Source organism: Mastigoproctus giganteus, chromosome 6, assembly GCF_048544385.1.
Source record: "Mastigoproctus giganteus isolate SK-2022 chromosome 6, ASM4854438v1, whole genome shotgun sequence".
NCBI lineage: Eukaryota > Metazoa > Arthropoda > Arachnida > Uropygi > Thelyphonidae > Mastigoproctus > Mastigoproctus giganteus.
Window position 1 is genome coordinate 104,972,088 of NC_143580.1, and position 18,962 is coordinate 104,991,049.

The 18,962-nt window shown below is 37.3% G+C and overlaps 1 protein-coding gene across 1 annotated transcript in view; it reads right to left on the minus strand.

The window, feature by feature from the left end:
• Window positions 1–18,962, minus strand: part of LOC150084486 (protein kinase C-binding protein NELL1-like) — a 512,402-nt gene that overhangs the window by 101,842 nt on the left and 391,598 nt on the right. Inside the window, exon 17 of the mRNA XM_090375239.1 lies at window positions 12,560–12,670. Within this exon, the coding sequence (XP_090231365.1) occupies window positions 12,560–12,670 (111 nt within the window). The remainder of the gene's footprint in view (window positions 1–12,559; window positions 12,671–18,962) is intronic.

Sequence of the window (18,962 nt, forward strand, 5' to 3'; positions counted from 1 at the left end):
TAAATTGAATGCCATATAACATATGATTTATTTGATGATGTAGTGAGACTCTTCACTACACAGCATCTTTTGCCACTGTTCTAGGATCCATGCATGTCAAGAAGAACACCACTCCAAATGCTGTTTTGAATTAGTGACAATGATATCCAGCTTATATGCAGCTTCCAATGTTTATTTAATGAAACTGACAGATGTTCCTGTAGTCACTTAGATCTGCTCTCTAAAGCCAATTTAAACATGAACTACCCTTTGTATCATTTGTTGAATGTGTTCTGTGAGTTTCTGAATGTGTTCGATCATTGGCTGTTTTAGAAAGTATGATGAGTTGCACATTCTGAAAAGCCTCTCTGGTTATTAATATAACAGGAGACAAATACCTAGTTGCTATTTGTCTTCTGTTACCTTGCACAAGTCTTGTCAGCCTTTGTTGGTATCTCCCATTATCGATGAGTTGTTTACGAGTAAAACATTGGTCCAATAACCAAATAACATCCAGCCAGTTTTACTGGCTGATGGACTAATGTTTTACTCAAGACACATCATCATCATCATCAGCCATTTTCAATCCACTGCAGGATGAAGGCCTCTCCAGCAACTTTCCAGTTCCTTCTGTTTTGAGCACTGGACATCCATTTACTACCCACAAACTCATGAATTTCATCTATCCATCTCCGCCTTTGTCTTCCAGGTTTTCTTCTAGCTCCTCTTGGATACCATTCTGTTATTTTCTTAGTCCATCTGTCATCATGTCTTCGAGCTATGTGTCATGCCCAAGACCATTTTAGTTCTTTAGTTTTGATAAGAATGTCCTTTACTTGAGTTTGTTGCCTAATCCATGTGTTTCTCTTCTTATCTAACAGTCTGATTCCCAATATGATTCGTTCCATTCTTCGCTGTGTAGTTCTCAGCTTCTCTTCCATTCTTTTGGTGAGTGCCCAAGTTTCACTTCCATAAGTCATGGTGGGGAGTATACATTGGTTCATTATTTTACGTTTCAGACAAACTGGAATATTGCTCTTCAGTATGTGACTATATTTCCTGAATGCTATCCATCCAAAATTTATTCTTCTCTTGACTTCCATCCATTTATCATTATTACAGCTAATAACTTGTCCCAGATAAGTATATGACTCCACCTTTTCAATTACTGCTCCTTCAATCATTATTTCCTTTTCTGTGGCATACTTGTTCAACATTACTTTTGTTTTAGCCATATTCATCTTTAGTCCAAAATCCTTACTAGCTGTGCATAACTGATTAAGATTTTCCTCTAATTCTTTGGGATCGTGGCTTATGACCACAATGTCATCTGCAAATCGTAAATGGTTTAGGTACTCTCCGTTCACATTGGCGACCAGTCTAATCTTCTGAAAGCTTCCTCAAGGGCAGCAGTAAACAGCTTCGGAGATATTGTGTCTCCTTGTCGAACTCCTTTCTCAATTTTAAATTTCCTACTGTCTTTGTCTAGTCTAATAAAGGATGTAGCACTCTCGTATATTTTCTTCAAAATCATAATATATGGGGTATCAATGGCTTGTCTTTCCAGTGCCCGAAACATTGCCTTATGCTGTATGGAGTCAAATGCCTTTTCATAATCCACAAATGCCAGGCATAATGGTGTTTTATATTCATTTGCTTTCTCCATTAGCTGTGATATTACATGAAGGTGATCCATAGTTGAGAATCCTGTCCTAAAGCCAGCTTGCTCTTTCGGTTGATTCTCATCAAGTATTCTTTCTAATCTGTAAGTAATGACCCTTGTGAACAACTTGTAGATATGGGATAACAAGCTAATTGGTCTATAATTTCCAATTTCTGATTTATCTCCTTTCTTATGCAGCAAAACTATGATTGCATTATTCCACTGCTTAGGCACCACACCTTTTCTAATGCACTTTGTGAAGAGCCTTGCCAGTTTTTGTGTTATGTCTCTTCCTCCCAATTTTAACAACTCAACAGTAACTTCATCTTCCCCCGGGGCTTTCTGATTCTTCATTTTCTTCAATGCATGTTCTACCTCATCAGGAAGAATATTGGGTATGTCGTATGTGTTGCTACTTTGCAATCCATCTTCCCCACTGCTGGCATCATTCCCCTGCTCCTTGTATAATTCTCTATAGTAGTCTTCTGCTATTTGAATTATGCCTTCTCTGCTGTTTATAAGTACACCATCGCTATTCTTCAGTTTCAGTATCATTTGTCTTTCTGTATTACTGCTCATGGCTGCTGATTTAAATCCTTTGTTTTCCCTTAATGCTTGTTCTACTTTTCTTGTGTTAAATCTTCTTATGTTCTCTCTGAGTCTCTTTCTAATGGCTTTGCATAACTCAGTATACTCAATTTTCTCCCTGTCAGTGTTTTTCTTGCTTTTCATTTGTCGTCTTCGGTTCATCATAACAAGTGTTTCTTGACTAATTTTTTCTTCTTTGGATTTCTTTTTCCCTATAGGTTTCTTTGGCTTTATCACTTTCAAAAAGTTGTAATATTCCTCGTCGATATCTTGGTCCTCAGCAGTCTGCAGAAGCTCATACTTGTTCTTAAGTTCCAGTACATACTGCTTTTTCTCCTCTTCTGTTATCTCAAAGACCTTTGTATTATTTACTCGAGTCAGTTTTTTCCTTTCCTTTCCTTTCCTACATCTATATCAAGTGTACATCTTACCATTCTGTGATCACTTCCGACATTTACCTTATTCAGGACGGTAACATCATTCACAATATATCTTCTGTTAGTGAGGATGAAGTCGATTTCATTAGTAGTTAATCCATTTGGACTCTTCCATGTCCACTTTCTGTTCACCCTTTTCTTGAAAAAAAGTGTTCATTACTGACAGTCCTTGAGATTCTGCAAATTCCACAAGTCTTTCACCTCTTTCATTTCTTTCACCAATTCCAAAATTTCCTATAGTTCCCTTTTCTGCGCTGTTTTGTCTTTTTCCAACCTTAGCATTGAAGTCTCCCATAATAATAGTGTAGTGGGTTTTCTGCTCATCTAGAAGATTCTCAATTTCGGTGTACATTTCTTCAACCTCCTCATCATCATGGCTCGATGTTGGTGCATAAATCATTATAATCTTTAGCTTGTATCTCTTAGAAATGTTGAGTATTAGTCTTGACACTCTTGGTGATGTACTTTTGAATTCCAAAATGTTGTTTTTAAAATCTTTATGGACCAGAAACCCAACTCCACCTTCACTCCTTTCACTGTTACCATTGGTGTACAGCAGATTTCCACTTGATAAACTTATAAGTGATTCATTTCTTCTTCTTGTTTCAGCCAAACCGATGATATTCCAATTCACATTTTCTAATTCCTTTTCCAGCTCTAATATCCTGTCTTCACCGATGAGTGTTCTTACATTATAACAGGCCAAGTTCAGTTTCCGTGCATGGCAGCCTGGTCGTACCCAGAGATTCTTAGCACCCTCTGCTTCCACTCTAATCCTCTCGCTGCCATAAGAGGGAGAGTGAAAGCTGCTGGGGACTGAGGGCCATTTGTTTCGTCGTGCTTTCATATTGCTGGAGGGTTTGGTCTTTTCCTCTTCACGCTGACCAGGCGTCTTGAAGAGAACCACTCTACACGTTCGTTGCCACCTAAGTGACGTAACAGGGCTTACCATCGAGAAGGTGTGCATGAGTGGATTTTAGGGAGGCAGGCCAACCGGACTTCTCCTAAATCTTCTGTAATAGAGAGATATTGGATCCATCAGTGTTTTAGGCTGAGTGTCTGATAACACACAGGATACCTGTTCCCCTCTAAGCCCCCTACTCAAGACACACTCATACACAAATTCCAACAAGATTGCATTTTCTGACACTCATTCCAACATGTCTGGCACCAACTCCCATGCATTGTTCAAAATTACTTAAATCTTTCATCTTGCCCATTGTCACACTGAATTGCATCTACAAATTATCTCTTACCTGCTCACCTGCTTTATATCACATGGTATCAAAACATGATGCTGTTACGTGTGGAGACCTACATTTCATGAAAAGTGTAAGTCTACCTAACAAAGTGGCCTCCCGAATCATCTATTGTTACCTATATTTTATAATCAGCTTTTTGTATTGTCGTATTTATTTTATTATTTTTTACTATTCTCCAATAGGTATTTATACATCATGACTGGAGGAGTAATACATAATATATATCGTATATTGTTGTTATTTTTTGGTTTTTAGGAGCATTAGCAACTAAGGCCATCATATTGCTCTGGGATATGCAGTGGTCATTCCCTGACCTTTCCGCATCTTCCGTATTTGGTGGCGACGGGTTCGAACCCCAGTCTAATCAAGAAGCATGTGCTACGCACTGCTGCTCCTTCCCACCTGGCTACAGAGGTGTCTATATATCTTATAAAACAAGTTATTAATGTATCTTGTGTGTTATATTTCAGGTGAGTAAGATTTGTATTCTGAGCAAGAGGAAGAACCCCAACAGCAGTGAACCTGCTCAACCCATTCAAGGGCTTATGCACTGCAACCATATCACCTCACAGAGGCCTAGTCTCTAGATGATGCAATTTGCAGAACTTAAGCCTTTCTTTGTAAGAGCATCCCCTTTGTTCCCCTCACCACCCTTGTTGCCCTTCTCTGTACTCATTCAAGTAACTCTACATCAATCCTAAAATGAGGCTTCCAGACCTATACGCAGTACTCAAGGTGTGGCCTGACACATTGCTTTATACAAGGGGATAATCACCTCCTTATCCCTGCTTGCAAAATTCCTGTATATCATTGACAAGACCCCCTCTGGCAGCCTGTCTTCACAGCTCAGAAAACTTCATATCTGACTGCACAATTACCCCCAGGTCTCTTTCATTCTCCACTAGCCTGAGTGTAACATCACCCAGTTGGTACATTTCTCTGGGGTTACTGCTACCCATATGCAGTACATTGCATTTGTCAATGTTAAACTTCAGTTGCCACTTCTTAGCCCATCTGTCCAACTTTTCCAGACCTTGTTGCAGCAGCAGAAGCATACTGTCATTAACAACCCTGCGAACTTTTGTATCATCTGCAAATTTTGACATAAAGCTTGATATACCTTCATCAATATCACTGATAAATATACAAAAGAACAATGGGGCCAACACCGAAACCTGAGAGACACCATTAATAACATTAGTCCATGAAGAGCAGTATCCATTCATTATCACTCTGTCTACTCCCACTCAACCATCCCTTTATCCATTGTAGCAATTTGCCTGTAATGCCATTTTGCTCCAATTTGTACTGTAATCTTCGATGTGCAAAAGTATCAAAAGCTTTACTGAAATCCAAGTATATGATTTCAAAATTATTTTTTGTATCCAGTTCCTTTGTGACCACATCATAGTATCCAATCAAATTGGTCAGACAAGAATTTCCCTTAACAAAACCATGCTGTGTCTGAGCTATAACTGAAGTCTTGTCTAGATGATCCTGCAGTGTTTCTTTAGCCAGTGCCTCCATTAATTTTCCTGGAACAGAAGTTAAACTAATAAGTCTATAATTACTTGTGTTGTCCTTTGATCCTCCTTTGTGAATTGGGGTAACATTTGCACATCTCCAGTCCATGGGTACCTCTCCTGAGTCAAAAGAAGCTCTCATAATTATGGCTAAGGGTTTGCTTACTTCCTTTGCTGCCTCCTTTAATATAACTGGATAGATCCCATCCACCGCAGGTGCTTTTTTTTTATGTTTATCTTCAACAATTTCTTCTCTACTTTCCTCTCAGTTATTACAAAATCATCCAGCTCACTGCCATAGTTGTTACATTATTACAAAATCATCCAGCTCACTCCCCTCCCTGAATAACTCCTCATGGGTGAATGTAGATTCAAATATTCAGTTTGTTAGCCACCTGAGCAGGATCATCAACAGTTGAACCATCAATATCCAGTGGACCAATCTCATTCATCCCTTTCCTTCTAGAGTTTACATAGGTAAAGAACTCTTTTCTTTGCATCCTTTGCCAAGGATTTCTCGTAATCTGCCTTTGCCTGCCTAATCTCCTTTGTGACTTAGTTACAGACCAGCTTATATCTATCATAGGCTTCCACGTCACCCATTAATTTATATGTATCCAATGCATTTTTCTTCTCTGGTACATGTCTCATTAGTTCATCTGACATCCATTTAGGCCTAAACCTTGAACAATACTGTCAATCTATTGGTCTTTGGTCTAAACCAAAGACCAATAGATTGACAGTAGCCACTGGCAGAGGTGAAAGAGATTCTTGCACTGCTTCTATTAGAATGAGCAGAAGCCTGAAAAACAAGATGCATGGTATTTCAGAGACTGCTGGGAGCCATTGCGGTACAAGTAAACACATGGGTTGTGTTAGGGTAGCTAAGAATAGAAACAGGTGCAGGTATACTTGCGTGTACACCAATGCTAGGAGTTTAGTAAATAAATTTGATGAATTTGAGGTATTGCTCAAAACATCAAAGGCAGATATTGTTGGGATATCAGAGACGTGGTGTCACACAGATATAAGGGATGCAGAACTGCAATTTGGGGAGTACAACGTCTACAGAAAGGATAGACAGGATAGGAAGGGGGGAGGGTTTATGCTATTAGTTAAGAAACACATAAAAACCAAGGAAGTGAAGCCAGTCGACATCGCTGGACAGTGCAGTGTTGAGTCAGTTTGGTGTGACATAAGCATTGGGAGATCAAAATTGAGAGTAGGAGTGTGCTATAGGCCTAATGACTCTGATGAGTATAATAAGGAACTGTACAGGGAAATAGAGTGGGCCAGTAAATCAGAGAGTCTTATAATGGGAGATTTTAATTTCCCAGATATTGACTGGAATTTGGGGGCTGGTTACTCACACACTAGCAGAGCTTTTGTGGATTTATTGGATGATTGTTTTCTACATCAGCACGTTCGGGAGGCAACTAGAGGGAGTAATACTCTTGATTTGATTATCAGCAGTGATTCTTCATGCATTAAGAATCTGCAGATAAATGAACCACTAGGTGGCAGTGATCACAGTGTGCTGAAGTGGGATTTACTGAAAGAGGTAACTACCATTAGGGGTAAAGGGAAGGGTTATTGCTTCCGTAAAGGCGACTACGATGGACTGAGACAGTATTTAAATTCTATACAGTGGGACCAACTGATGATGTTACCAACAGCAAATTCAAAATGGGAAGCATTCAAAGAACTTATCTTGGAAGCTACTAGGCTTTACATACCAACTAAGAAATATTGTTCAAGGTTTAGGCCAAAATGGATGTCAGATGAACTAATGAGGCATATGGCAGAGAAGAAAAATGCATGGGATACTTACAAATTAACACACGACACAGAAGCCTATGATAGATACAAGTTGATATGCAACCAAGTTACAAAGGAGGTTAGGCAGGCGAAGGCAGATTACGAGAAATCCTTGGCAAGGGATGCAAAGAAAAACAGCAAAGAGTTCTTTACTTATGTAAACTCTAGAAGGAAGGGGATGAATCAGATTGGTCCACTTGATATTGATGGGTCAACTGTTGATGATCCTGCTCAGGTAGCTAACAAACTAAATGAATATTTTGCATCGACATTCACACATGAGGAGTTATTCAGCAAGGGGAATGCCAGAGGTGTATTCAACTCTAGCAGTAAGCTACAGAATCTTGAAATAACTGGGAGTAAAGTGGAGGAGAAACTGTTGAAGATAAACACAAGAAAGGCACCCGGGGTGGATGGGATCTATCCAGTTATATTAAAGGAGGCAGCAAAGGAAGTAAGCAAACCCTTAGCCATAATTATGAGAGCTTCCTTGGACTCAGGGGAGGTACCCATAGACTGGAAATGTGCAAATGTGACCCCAATTCACAAAGGAGGATCAAAGGCTGACACAAGTAATTATAGACCTGTGAGCTTAACTTCTGTTCCAGGAAAATTAATGGAGGCACTGGTTAAAGAAGCACTGCAGGATCATTTAGACAAGACTTCAGTTATAGCTCAGACACAGCATGGTTTTGTTAAGGGGAAGTCTTGCCTGACCAACTTGATTGGATACTATGATGCAGTCACAAAAGAACTGGATGCAGGGAATAACTTTGATATTATATACTTGGATCTTAGAAAGGCTTTTGATACTGTTGCACATGGAAGACTGCTACACAAATTGGAGCAGTGTGACATTGGAGGCAAATTGCTGCTATGGATAAAGGGGTGGTTGAGGGGGAGAAGACAGAGAGTGGTAATCAATGGACACTGCTCATCGTGGACTAATGTTATTAGTGGAGTCCCTCAGGGCTCAGTGTTGGGTCCATTATTGTTTTCTGTATTTATAAATGATATTGATGATGGTATATCAAGCTTAATGTCCAAGTTTGCAGATGATACAAAGGTTGGCAGGGTTGTCAAGGACACTACTGACACTATGCTTCTGCAACAGGATCTGGAAAGGTTGAGCAGATGGGCTGAGAGGTGGCAAATGAAGTTTAACATTGACAAATGTAAAGTACTACACATGGGAAACAGCAACCCCAGAGCAACGTATCAACTCTGTGGTACTACACTGACAGTGGTAGAGAATGAAAGGGACTTGGGGGTGGTTGTGCAGGCAGATATGAAGTTCTCTGAGCAGTGCAGACGGGCTGCAAGAGTAGCTCATGGAATATTGTCAATGATATACAGGAATTTTTCCAGCAGGGATAAGGAGGTGATTATTCCATTGTATAAGGCAATGGTCAGGCCACACCTAGAGTACTGTATACAGGTCTGGAGGCCTCATTTCAAGAAGGATGTAGAGCTGCTGGAACGAGTACAGAGAAGGGCAACAAGATTAGTGAATGGAACAAAGGGGTGCTCTTACGAAGAAAGGCTTAAGTTTTGCAAATTACAGTGTCTGGAGACTAGGCACCAGCGAGGTGATCTGATAGAGGTGTATAAAGCCTTGAATGGTTTAAGCATGCTCAATGCTGATGGGATTCTTCCTCTAGCTCAGAAAAATCACCTGAGAGGGCATAAATTCAAATTGAGGAAAGACAGATGTAGGATAGACGTGCGGAAATTTGCCTTTAGCCAGCGGGTGGTTGGTTGGTGGAACAGACTGCCATCCCTTGTGGTGGAGGTTGATAGCCTAAATAAGTTTAAGGCTCAACTGGACAGGTACTTTGAACGAACAGAGGGGTGAAGTGGAAGTGGGTTTTTTTTTTTTTTTTTTTTGGCTGATGCTGCATAAGCTTGCTTTCTTGCATCAAATGCCTCTACTAATGCTAATGCTAATATTTCTTAGTTGGTATGTAAAGCCTATTAGCTTCCAAGATAAATTCTTTGAATGCTTCCTATTTTGAATTTGCTGTTGGTAACATCAGTTTGTCCCACCGTATAGAATTTAAATACTGTCTCAGACCACTGTAGTCGCCTTTATGAAAGCAAAAACGCTTCCCTTTAACCCTGATGGTAGTTACCTCTTCGAGTAAATCCCACTTCAGCACACTGTGATCACTGCCACCTAGTAGTTCCTTTATCTGCAGATTCTTAATGCATGAAGAATCACTACTGATAATCACATCAAGAGTATTACTCCCTCTAGTTGCCTCCTGAACATGCTGATGTAGAAAACAATCATCCAATAAATCCACAAAAGCCTTGCTAGTGAGTGAGTGACCAGCCCCCAAATTCCAGTCAATATCTGGGTATTTAAAATCCCTCATTATAAGACTGATTTACTGGCCCACTATTTCCCTGTATAGTTCCTTATTATACTCAGAGTCATTAGGCCTATAACACACTTCTACTCCCAATGCTTATGTCACACCAAACTGACTCGACACTACACTGTCCAGCGATGTTGACTGGCTTCACTTCCTTGGATTTTGTGTTTAACTAATAGTATAACCCCCTCCTTCCTTCCTATCTTGTCTATCCTTCCTGTACACATTGTACTCCCCAAATTCCAGTTCTGCATTCCTTATATCTGTGTGACACCATGTCTCTGATATCCCAGCAATATCTGCCTTTGATGTTCTGAGCAATACCTCAAATTCATCAAATTTATTTACCAAACTCCTAGCATTGGTGTACATGCAAGTATACATGCACCTGTTCCTATTCTTAGCTACCCTAACACAACCCATATTACTGCAATGACTTGTACCGCAATGACTCTCAGAAGGCTCTGAAATACCCTGCATCTTGTTTTCCAGGCTGCTTTTTGTCAATGTTAAACATCAATTTCCATTTTCTCAGCCCATCTACCTATTTTTTCTAGATCTTGTTGTAGTCTTTATGTCTGCAAACTCAGACATTAAGCCTGATATACCTTAATCAATATCATTCATAACAGAAAACAACAACAATGGGTCCAGCAGCACTTAACCATGTGGAACTCCATTAATAACATCAGTCCACAAAGAGCAGTGTCTATTGATGACCACTCTGTCTTCTCCCACTCAACCATTCCTTAATCCATGGCAGTAAGTTGCCCTTAATGCTATACTGCTCAAACTTGTACAACAGTCTTATGTGCAACAGTATCAAAAAGCTTTCCTGAATATATATATATATATATATATATATATATATATATATATACAAATATATCAAAATTATTTTTAGCATCCAGTTCCCTTAAACAATCAAATTGGTCAGACAAGATCACCCCTTAACAAATCCATGTAGTTGCTACACTCACTGTATGGATTTGTTATAACTGTACTCCTGTATAGATGGCCACCGTGAATTACTTCTTTAACCAGTGACACCATTATTTTGCCTGGAACAGAAGTTAAGCTAAAAGGTATGTAATTACTCATGTCACCCTTTGTGAATTGGAGATACCTTTATACAACTCCAATCCACAGGGACCTCACCTGAATCCAAAGATGCTCCATTAATTATGATTAAGGTTTTGCTTACCTGCTTTGCTATCTTCCTTAATATAATTGAATAAATTCCATCCACCCCAAGTACATTTTTTTTAATGTTTATCTTGGTGTAATTGTCTTTGTGCTGTGAAAACAATAAATCTTTCAAAAAAAAAAAAAAAAAAAAAAACTAGGGTAAGATGATAGATGTTTATTGACCTACTGGGACAGGAAAAATAAGTAACCTGAAACTTTAAACAAATAAAACACTGACACTGTCTGATACCACACTATTCTTCAAGCAAAATCCAAACAGTTACAAAAATGGTGCAGGTTACCTGACAGGTTCTTGCACCCAATTTCTATAAGAAAATCACTTCAGAAACTATTGCAGTCAAAGTCTGACTATATTTAGGAAGGTAGAAAATATTAATTTTTAATAATCAATTATTGGTTAATGCAGGAATGTTATTTTCAAGGGGCACCTATTGGGTGCCACTCCACTACTGACAGGTTAATGTGGCAAACATTCCACCATTATGTATTTGGTTATAATTACATATTTCTGCATGTGAGCAAACAGCTCTTTGAAAAAGGTTCAAAATTCAGTTTCAGAACTTAATGGCTTAATATACAATTGCTGTCTCCAAAATTTTATTTTTGGAGACAGCAATTGTTCTTTTTAACGGCAAAACTACTCATTTTTTGAATGTCATAAGTTTTGACTAGTTAATTCCCATTGCTGAAAAACATCCATGTTTGTGCCTCTACATCATCTTACCCTAAATGTACATGTATTTGTGATGAATGAATATTAAATTTTGTTCAGAACTAAATCTGTTTTGTCAAGCTTACAGTGATGCAGCTTAATCATATAACACACACACCAAGTCCAGCTGTCCACGTGATGAAAGGGAGACCACTGAAACTGAAAACAGCTGCACATGGTTGTTCCTGTAGAACAAACTATTGTACTAATTTCTACAAAATTTTTTGGTATAGAAATTCACAAATGTTTTTGTAATTTTCTTGAGGCATGTGCATCAGAAAAGTGGTTAGTGGTTCTCTTGAATAAAAATGTATTACCATCCAAAAATAGATACATCCATCGACAGATTTTGATGGCAGAAAATGTTTTTCCATATGCTCTACATTCTTCAGATCTGTACTTGCTGGATTTTTTTTTTTGTTTCTGCAGCTCAAAGGAGCAGTGAAAGGTCATCACAATAGAGATATTCGAGCCATCCACAAAGGAGTATTTAGAACTTTCTTAACAGCTGCTTTAATGTAATCTTCAGCAATTTTGATGATAGTCTAGCAATTCAGGGCAGGGGCTATTTTTAAGAAAGCAAATGCCACTAGTTAATATATTTGCATGCATAGTTTAATATTTTTTGTGGTCTGTAGCCATATCTCAAATATCAAAGTGGTCCATATCTAAAAAAAAAAAAGGTTGGGAAACACTGTTTTAAATGGTATAACAGGTAATTATTCAGTTCGCTGGTTTTGAGTGTAATATCATAAATACAGGATTAGTACACTTCAAACTGTACTAGTCCTGTATCTATGCTATTACATTCAAAACCACAAAACTGAGTAATCACTTATTATACCACTTAAAATAGTGTTTCCCAACCTTTTTTTTAACAGTTATATTCTTTACAGTACACTTATATTCTTTTCTACACAGTCAGTCTTGAAACTTTTAAAAGCACGGATTGCAAGCTACTGAAAGAAACATGTTTCTGTTGTCACCTACCTGAAGAGCAAGTAGTATTATTAGGGCAATCACAACGAAATCCTCCATTCTCATTAACACACAGCGATGAGTGATGACAAGTATGAATTCCAACAGCACATTCATCAATATCTAAAATAAAAATGAGAAAAGATGCAACTGACAACCATCATATCAATTTTCATAATACTATAATTTGACAAATTACAAAAATGAAAACTATAGTTATTGCAAAGCTATCATTGAATGTAATTTGCATAACTGAAATTTCAAACATGTTCGTCTTTCTAATATCTATGGCAATGGCAATTTTACGAAATGAAAATGCACTGTTAAACTTTATATAAGCATCTTTCATGAATTCTTCACTGTTTTAAAGTCTATCAGAAAAAAAAATCTGAGGCAACTTATAAATGCTCAATGTTTTGAACCCTTTGGATTAAGCTGAATTTGGTTAGTCTTTAAAATGTTACATCTTTCATTACAGTGGTATGTATTTCCCTGGGGATCTTAAGGATGCTGGAGTTACATTGGCATAAAATTGACTTTGCTGAAAAATTACATAATAAATTTTTAACATTTATTTCAGGGATGCCCAAGCTTAGAAACCTTGAAAAACAAATAAGCTAATTTTCAAAGGCTTGAGAGCCACACATGATAACCTGTGACAGTGAAGAGCTGCAAACTTTCTCAAAACATCGATGAATCTACAGCAATTAAATAAAATTTACACAGAGAATAAAAATTTACTTTTCAGATTGAGTCATTTGAAAGTTATATACAATCCCCATTAACAGTTGTTTAAACTGAGAGGTTGAGTTAAAAAAAAAAAAAAAAAAACAGGATAACAGATGTTCTGAAGTGTAAAATTATCAGAAATAGTGGATTTTAAGCTGAATTAGGAAATTTCACTACAAAGCAACTTTAACATAATGCATGTTCAGGTGAAAGCTCTAACATTCACATTATAAGCAAAATGCATCACAGACTAGAGGTCTGAACACACACACACACACACACACACCTGGGCTTGGCCCTTGGGACAGGTTCATGTCTGATACTGCAAATCATAATCAAGCTCGGGTCAGATTGAGCAGCACGAATAACATTTGGGTTCAGGTACAGTCCAGTAATATTACGGAGTACAAATTTTATGAAATGTTATAAGTATATCAGGCTTGTTTGAGTCATTTTTTATTCCAAAGGAAAAATGTATGTGTGGTTATGTAACAACTGAGAGGAAATGTATGTGTAGTTATAATACAACTGAGAGGAAAAGAAGGCTTTATCACTATGCTAATCTTGTTTTTGTTTATGTTATGACACTCATTTCATGGCCATGGCAGTTCAACTTCACTGTGAAAACAATTCCCCATTGTCCATATTTCAGTACTTGTTTTATTTAGCTTGACTGAATAAAAAGCAGTAAAATCAGTTGCTTCTACATAAAAACTATGCATTAATTAATCCTTCATTATGTGTGTAGCATTGTAGTTGATTATAAAATTTATCAATTTCTTCTTTATATTCCCCCCCTCTTCTGGACCATGTACACTTAATATATTTAATATTTTCTTTTCTAATTTTAGTTTTATATACTTTATTCTATCCAAGTGGAATTATGTCCACTGATCACTGTCTTCAATCTTTCTAATAAATAGGTACCATATGGAAAATGCAATTTAGGGACACAAATTTCATACAAAAAAAAAAAAATATATAGTGAAAGAGGTACAATGAGATAGGCAACTCTTTGTGAAGGAATTCACAATATGAGCTGTTATGCCAACCGAAGTTGTGATGCTACTGCATCACAACTTCGGTTGGTATAACTTCTTCATATTGGCATAACTTCGGTTGGCATCACAACTTCAGTTGGTTTACCGTTTATAGAAATGATGCTATTACACTTACTTATAATAGAATATATTCCTAAATACAGGAACTCCCCGACTTACACAAGGGTTGCATTATGTAAGTCAGAATTTCGCTCATGCTTGTGCAGCACTCACAACTGTGCTCGCTGAATTGATTGGATCAAAAAAGAAATGTTTGATGAACATGTAAATAGAATTATTTATTGTATTTATTCAATTTTTTATCTCATGCGCTGGAAAAATGACAAAAGTATGCAATTTAAAAAAAATTTCAAAATTACAAAAAAGAGAGGCGACAGGCATAACACCAGTAAGTTTTACCTCTCGAGCATCGTTCCCAGAATCGACGTCTTCAGCTGATAAGTAAGGCTCTGTGGAGGTTGAGGGCTGTGGAGATTTAGAAGGAGTTGGCTGCTCAACCTTACAAAAGAACACTAATGGATGACTGGATGGTGGCATTTCTTCTCTGTTAACTTTTAAGAATCGTTTGCTGTCAGGATCCACCTTCTCAAACCTCGCCATTGCCGATGCAATTTCACAAAATTCCATGCCATCCCTCTGGTGATAAAGCATCTCAGCTCCTCATTTGGTTCATCTTGAGTTTCATCATCGCTGCGTGCAAGTCAATAAGTTCTTCGTTAGATAATTCCTTCCCTTCTTCCTGTATTAACTCCTCCAAGTCTTTGGCATCGACCTCCAACTGAAGTAGCTCTGCAACCTTTACAATCTTATCTGTAACCTCTTCATATGATTCTTCTTTTACAAATTCTTCGAAGCCTTTTATGTGCCATGGGCATATTTTCTTTCATGTACCATTTAAACAACTTTTAGTAATTTCTGCCCAGCCCTTAATTAATGTTTAAGATGGCGTAGCATATATTGTAAGATTTGCAAGTCTCTTAACGTAAAATTTTTCTCATTGTCTACTGCAGACAATGCCTGAGCAAATGTTGTGCATAAATAGTATACTTTTAAATTTGAAATAACACCCAGTGCAGTGTTTCTCAATCTTTTTACTCTCGTGGCACATTTTCCAAAGAAGAAAAATTTCGCGGCACACCTACGTAGTCATAGAAGAAGAAATTTCTAAATTAAATAAATAGAACGAAAAATAATATTAACAATTTTTTTATTTATACTTATATTATATTTGTGTTATGCAGACAATTCTTACAACCAAAATAAAATATTCGGACAAGACAATGATGTTAAAATAAAAACGACGCAATTTTTTTTAAGATTTCGCGGCACACTTGGAAAATTTTGCGGCACACCCTTTGAGAAACACTGAAGTAGTGTTTGGCGGTAGAAATATGACTTACATGTTCAAATTGAAATCATCTAGATGCATAGGATGTCCAGGAGCATTATCTAATAGAAGCAAAATCTTGAAAGGAACATCATTGTCTTTACAATATTTTTCAACCTCGGGAATGAAGTAGCATTTAAACCAATCCTCAAAGAGAGATATTGTTATCCATGCTCTCTAGTTCGATCGGAAATGCATGGGTAAGGTGGCTTTATTGATGCCCCTAAATGCACGAGGATTTCCAGAATGGTACATAAGCAGTGGTTTTAATCTGTAATCTCCCGCTGCATTAGCCCCAAGCAAGAGCGTGGCCTACCTTTTGATGCCTTGAAACCTGGCATTGTATTTTCCTCTTTGGCAATGTATGTTCGATCCGGCATTTTTTTCCCACTACAGAGCAGTCTCGTCAACGTTAAAAATTTGCTGCATTGAATAGCTGCCTTCATCAATAATATTTTCCAACACATTACAAAATTTATCTGCAGCTGCAGAATCTGCACCGGTGACTTCATCGCATACTTTAACATTGTGGAAACCAGCACAATGCTTGAACCTATTAACCCACCCATTGCTTGCCACAAACCTGGGTTGGGGTTCACTGTACTTATCCTTAATATCTTTATAAATACTTGTTGCTTTTGCCTGAATGGTCATTAGACTCAGGGGCACTTGCTTCTGAATCTGATTTTCCATCCATATTATTAACACCTGTTCCATCTTCGATATAGCACCTGAACACTGTTTTATGATCACTGCTGATCTTAAGTGAGTTGATCCTTTGACATTTTCTTTTATACATACACTGTGCTTTAAAATAGTATTCACTATTGAAGCAGTGAGACCCAATTCCCTTGCAACAGATGACAAACTTTGTACTGCTTCGTACTTCTTAATCATTTTCATCTTCATTTCTAAATCAATTTTATTTCGTTTCCTAGCACTGCCAGCACTTGCAATTTTTGTTGGTCACTTTTCCTTCATCATTGTAAGTAAATAGGAACGAACAGAATTTTCGAAAATTTGTTTTTTATAATTTAAGATTTCAGTGAAAGGGAACACATTTCACCATAATAGCATAAAAACCCACACAATTGCAATTATCGGTATTATCGCAAATGCAATAAGATCGAGTTTACTACCTGTTTATAATTAGATGCACTAACAGAAAACCAGAAAGTGCAAATTGTTTTTGTTTTATGGTTATAGCCACCAGAAACATGCTTTAGAAAAATATCACAAAGGTGTTTAAAATTGATTCTTATAACTGGAACATATGATAATGATGAAAGGGTAGTGCAATTTCCATTATAAATATGACCTTTTAGAGAGATAAATAGCTTAGTAATATAGTGAAATTTTCAACTTTCAAGAATCTGGAATGAATTACAAAAAAAAAAAAAAAAAAAAAAACAATGTGTTATTGGGTTCGCATTATATTTTCATGATACCTCCATTTATTCCTACAGGATAAATGTATAATTATACAGTCCTAACTGTATAATTATATTTAGAACTTGAATTTGCTATAACATTATTTTTAATTTAATTAAATTTTCTAGAGTATCCTCTAAGCCTGATTACAGGATAAAATACTTTATCCAAAAATGTTTTAGTTAAGAAGTTGTTCTGTGTAATGTTAATGGCAGTTTGTAGCTCATTCGAAATTACTATTTAATCAATTTAATGTTAGTACAAATATTTTATATGGCTATATTTGTATTTTCTACAATCTTATTCATAATGAACAAACTACACTGCTCAACAAAATTAACAGGACACACAGAAAATATGGTGTAACTCGTACAGCTTGCAATGAAGCAGGATAAAATTTAGTACAGTGGTATATCATAGAATAACGATGAAATGATGAGACAGAGAGAAACTTCAGGCAGGTATAAAGGACATTTATAGGGGTTGCATAACAATTACCGAAAAAAGTCATATTACAGAAGGCAATACAAGATGCTCGAAAATATGGTCACATAACATCAGTACAGTGTATGATCCCTCCAATAGCTAAACAGGCTTTACAGCACTGAACCATGCTCAATATAAGGGTGTCTATAAGATTCTGTGGCAACAAATCCCATCCTTCCACCAGCACATCCTTAGTTCATTGTCAGCATGCAATACAATGCTCAAGGGCATCCCACACATATGCGATTGGATTTAAGACTGAGATTGTGCTGGCCATGGCAGTCATTGGACACCTTCAGTTCGAAGATATTTCTCTGCCACTTGAGCACTATGTTCAGTGGCACTGTTGTGCACCAAGAGAAAATCAGAGCCCTAAAAAGTCGCACATAGGGTTCAAGGATCAGTTCTTAGTACCTCTTCACAGTTACGGTACCCTTGTCAAAAACATGAAAAGGGATGCAGCCATTGATAGTTATTCTGCCCAACATGAGAACACTACCTCCACTGTGTCTTCCTCTGACGTTGGAGGGATGGTACTGCATTCTTCATTCTTTCCAGATGAAATAACATCTAGAATCTGTTTGTAGGCTAAAATGTGACTCATCAGAGAACTGTAAGATTCTGTGGCAACAATGTACAAATGTACCCCATTTGTCAGGGCTCTAAGTCACATCCCATTCTTCCTAGCATTCGTGGCACAAGTTTCGATGAGCTCTGCTGTAGTTTAGGGTTAGTGGGATACAAACCACTGGCTTTTTTTGCAAAGAGTCCATTTGAGATGAGCCGTCTTAACCCAGTCCAATTGGAAATATTTTCACCTGTGGCTGCAGCAACCTCAACACAATTCATAACAGGCCATCGTAGGTTCCATCTTACTGTTAGAGCCAGATAAGTCTGTTCTGGTTGACGTAATCTTCAAGCGACCTTGGCCAGCTATTCTGATAATGGCTGTCTCCTGAAACTGCTTCCGTAGTGCCGAGATGACACTTGTCCCAGTGGGCAAACCAAAAAAATGGGAATGAAGTGATGTGGTCACAACTGGTGTTTTTATAGGCATGAATAATTTTCATAATATGTAGCTCTGTAAGATGGTAGATTGATTTCTATTGGATACTCAAAATTGGCATGCCAGAATGCCTATTATATCAAATATTCAACTTTGGCAACACTGTTCACAATAAAATATTCATGAAAAACATTTTGTCCTGTTAATTTTGTCAAGCAGCATACATATATCCTTTATTATCATATATATCAGAAATCTTTTTTCTTTTTTTTTTTAACTTTAATTTTAGACAGCTTTTGATTAATAATACAATCA